The sequence below is a fragment of the Vombatus ursinus genome, unplaced genomic scaffold (genome assembly GCF_900497805.2).
Source record: "Vombatus ursinus unplaced genomic scaffold, bare-nosed wombat genome assembly UNPS02014818.1, whole genome shotgun sequence".
Lineage (NCBI taxonomy): Eukaryota > Metazoa > Chordata > Mammalia > Diprotodontia > Vombatidae > Vombatus > Vombatus ursinus.
Window position 1 is genome coordinate 2,509,488 of NW_020954596.1, and position 1,979 is coordinate 2,511,466.

Below are 1,979 nucleotides of genomic sequence, written 5' to 3' on the forward strand. Positions count from 1 at the left end.
AGAGGATTGCTAGGAAAGTAGGCAGCCAGATTATATATCTCTTTGTAATGCCTTCATATTTAGTCTAAAACCCATACTGATTGAGCCTAGTCTCCTCTTAGGGTAGTCTCTTGTCCTGTATGACCTTCTGGCACTGTGGGACTGACCAGCATCCTCATTGACCTGAAGACTTGTTGTCAGAAGCCCTTGGAAAAAGCTGTTATGGCCTTCTAGGAAGTTCAATAAGTCCTTGTGAAGTCCACAGCACTAGAGATAAATTGACCTCTTGGCCAATAGAATTTCCCAAAAAGAGGTCAGAATGTCTTTTTTAGTTTGATCAGGTAATGAAAGTGTTAGCCATCTGAACAGAACCCAGAGAGCCATCTGCCTTTGACATGCAAAACACAAATCAGATGGAGCCCACAGTGTAAGAGAGGCACAAAGCCAACTGAATTGGGCCTTTGTAATTTCTCCATCATGTTTCAAATCACTTCCTGGGGACTATATAATTTGTATGCATGCTGTTCTTAATGGAACTGTGTAATGCTATAGTTAACATATCTCCTTTGTTTATTAAGTAGGCAGTTGTCCCAGATATATGCTGCTGTTGTTGAGGCTGTTCTGGCTGGCATTGCATGCTATGCTAAAACTTCCAGTATAACCAAGGTAATTTGATTACTGTGTTTCTCTTCCCTTAGCAGTTCCTTCCTTATTTCCTTTCAAGAACGTCATAAAGACCTATTTGCCGTTTGGACTCTACTGTCCCTCTACTCTGGTGTGAGCTTGGCTTTAGGAGAGTTGGCATCAGGGAAATCATAGCCATTCTGGCCCTGACATGGCATTATTTCTAGGTTTGAGCTGTACCTGCCCATGTGACCAAGTCTAGTCCCCTTTCCTTGTGGCTGCTTTTGCAAGACTGTCTTTGCTATGTCTTTTTAGTTCCAACTAATTAACAGTTGTCTTAAAGGCATATGGTCATGTTGAAACTATTTGGTATCCTGCTGATAGATTTTTAAAAATCTATTTTAACAAATTAAATCTTTAATAGATTTTTTTAAAAAGCTATTTTTTAAACTAAAGAAAGCAAAATATATTGTTTTAGAATGATGTCATTTCTATATGATTTGAATTTCTGTAACTTTATGTAAAAGACTTAGAGGTTAGAGTAATTAATTTCCCTTCCACCCTGAGTGGTGTTGAATCCTCTGACCATATTTTCAGTGATATTCTGCTATTTACAAACCCATTCCAGTGAGTTCCTGGATCCAGTTGAGTTTGGAGAGAAAAAGACTATTTGCCAACCCCATGAGACTGGTGGCTTCCCAAAACTGAGAAGGCCCTTCCTGAAGGAAGCTGTTTAGCAGTGGCAAGGCTATGTCATATTTGTATATAAAGGAGAGGGCTGACTTTATCTGTAGTCACTGACTCTCTGATACTTCCCATCTCCACGCTGAGGGCACCCTAGGCTTGGTTTTTGAATCTCTGGCTTACAGGTTTCTCTTCCACATTGTTAATTTTCTAAAGATGAGCTGGAGTGGGCGGGCACCCCAGACTTCTCCAGATGCTTCTCCCCAAAGTGGTTCCCGAGTTAACTAAGGGAAAAATTGGTTGTATGGAATTACTAAGTGCTGGGAGGGATATGCAAAGTGCTAGACATATCTTTTTAAATCAGTAATCAGACTTTTCCCCCCTATAGATCTTTTAAAGCTACAATTCTTTGGATGTTCTTAATATGAAATAAAAGCACCAAATAGAAGCTCTTATTTCTCGCCATGTTTTGCCCATGGCTAGTGGTCTAGGGTATAGTAGATAAAGTGCTGGGCCTAGAGTCAGGAAGATTTATCTTCCTGAGTTCAAATCTGGCCTCAGACACTTACTAGCTGTGTGACCCTGGGTAAATCGCTTAACCCTGTTTGCCTCAATTTCCTCATTTGTAAAGTGAGCTGGAGAAGGAAATGGGAAACCACTTCAGTATCTTTGCCAAGAAAACCCCAAATGGG

At 40.4% G+C, this 1,979-nt stretch overlaps 1 protein-coding gene across 3 annotated transcripts in view; it reads left to right on the top strand.

Annotated features, from left to right (window-relative positions):
• CUNH20orf194 (chromosome unknown C20orf194 homolog) overlaps window positions 1-1,979 on the top strand; it is a 170,525-nt gene that overhangs the window by 79,184 nt on the left and 89,362 nt on the right. For 2 of the 3 annotated variants that reach the window (XM_027836287.1, XM_027836289.1), the window contains one exon: window positions 558-645. In XM_027836287.1, the coding sequence (XP_027692088.1) occupies window positions 558-645 (88 nt within the window). The remainder of the gene's footprint in view (window positions 1-557; window positions 646-1,979) is intronic. The other variant, XM_027836288.1, reaches the window with a different exon arrangement.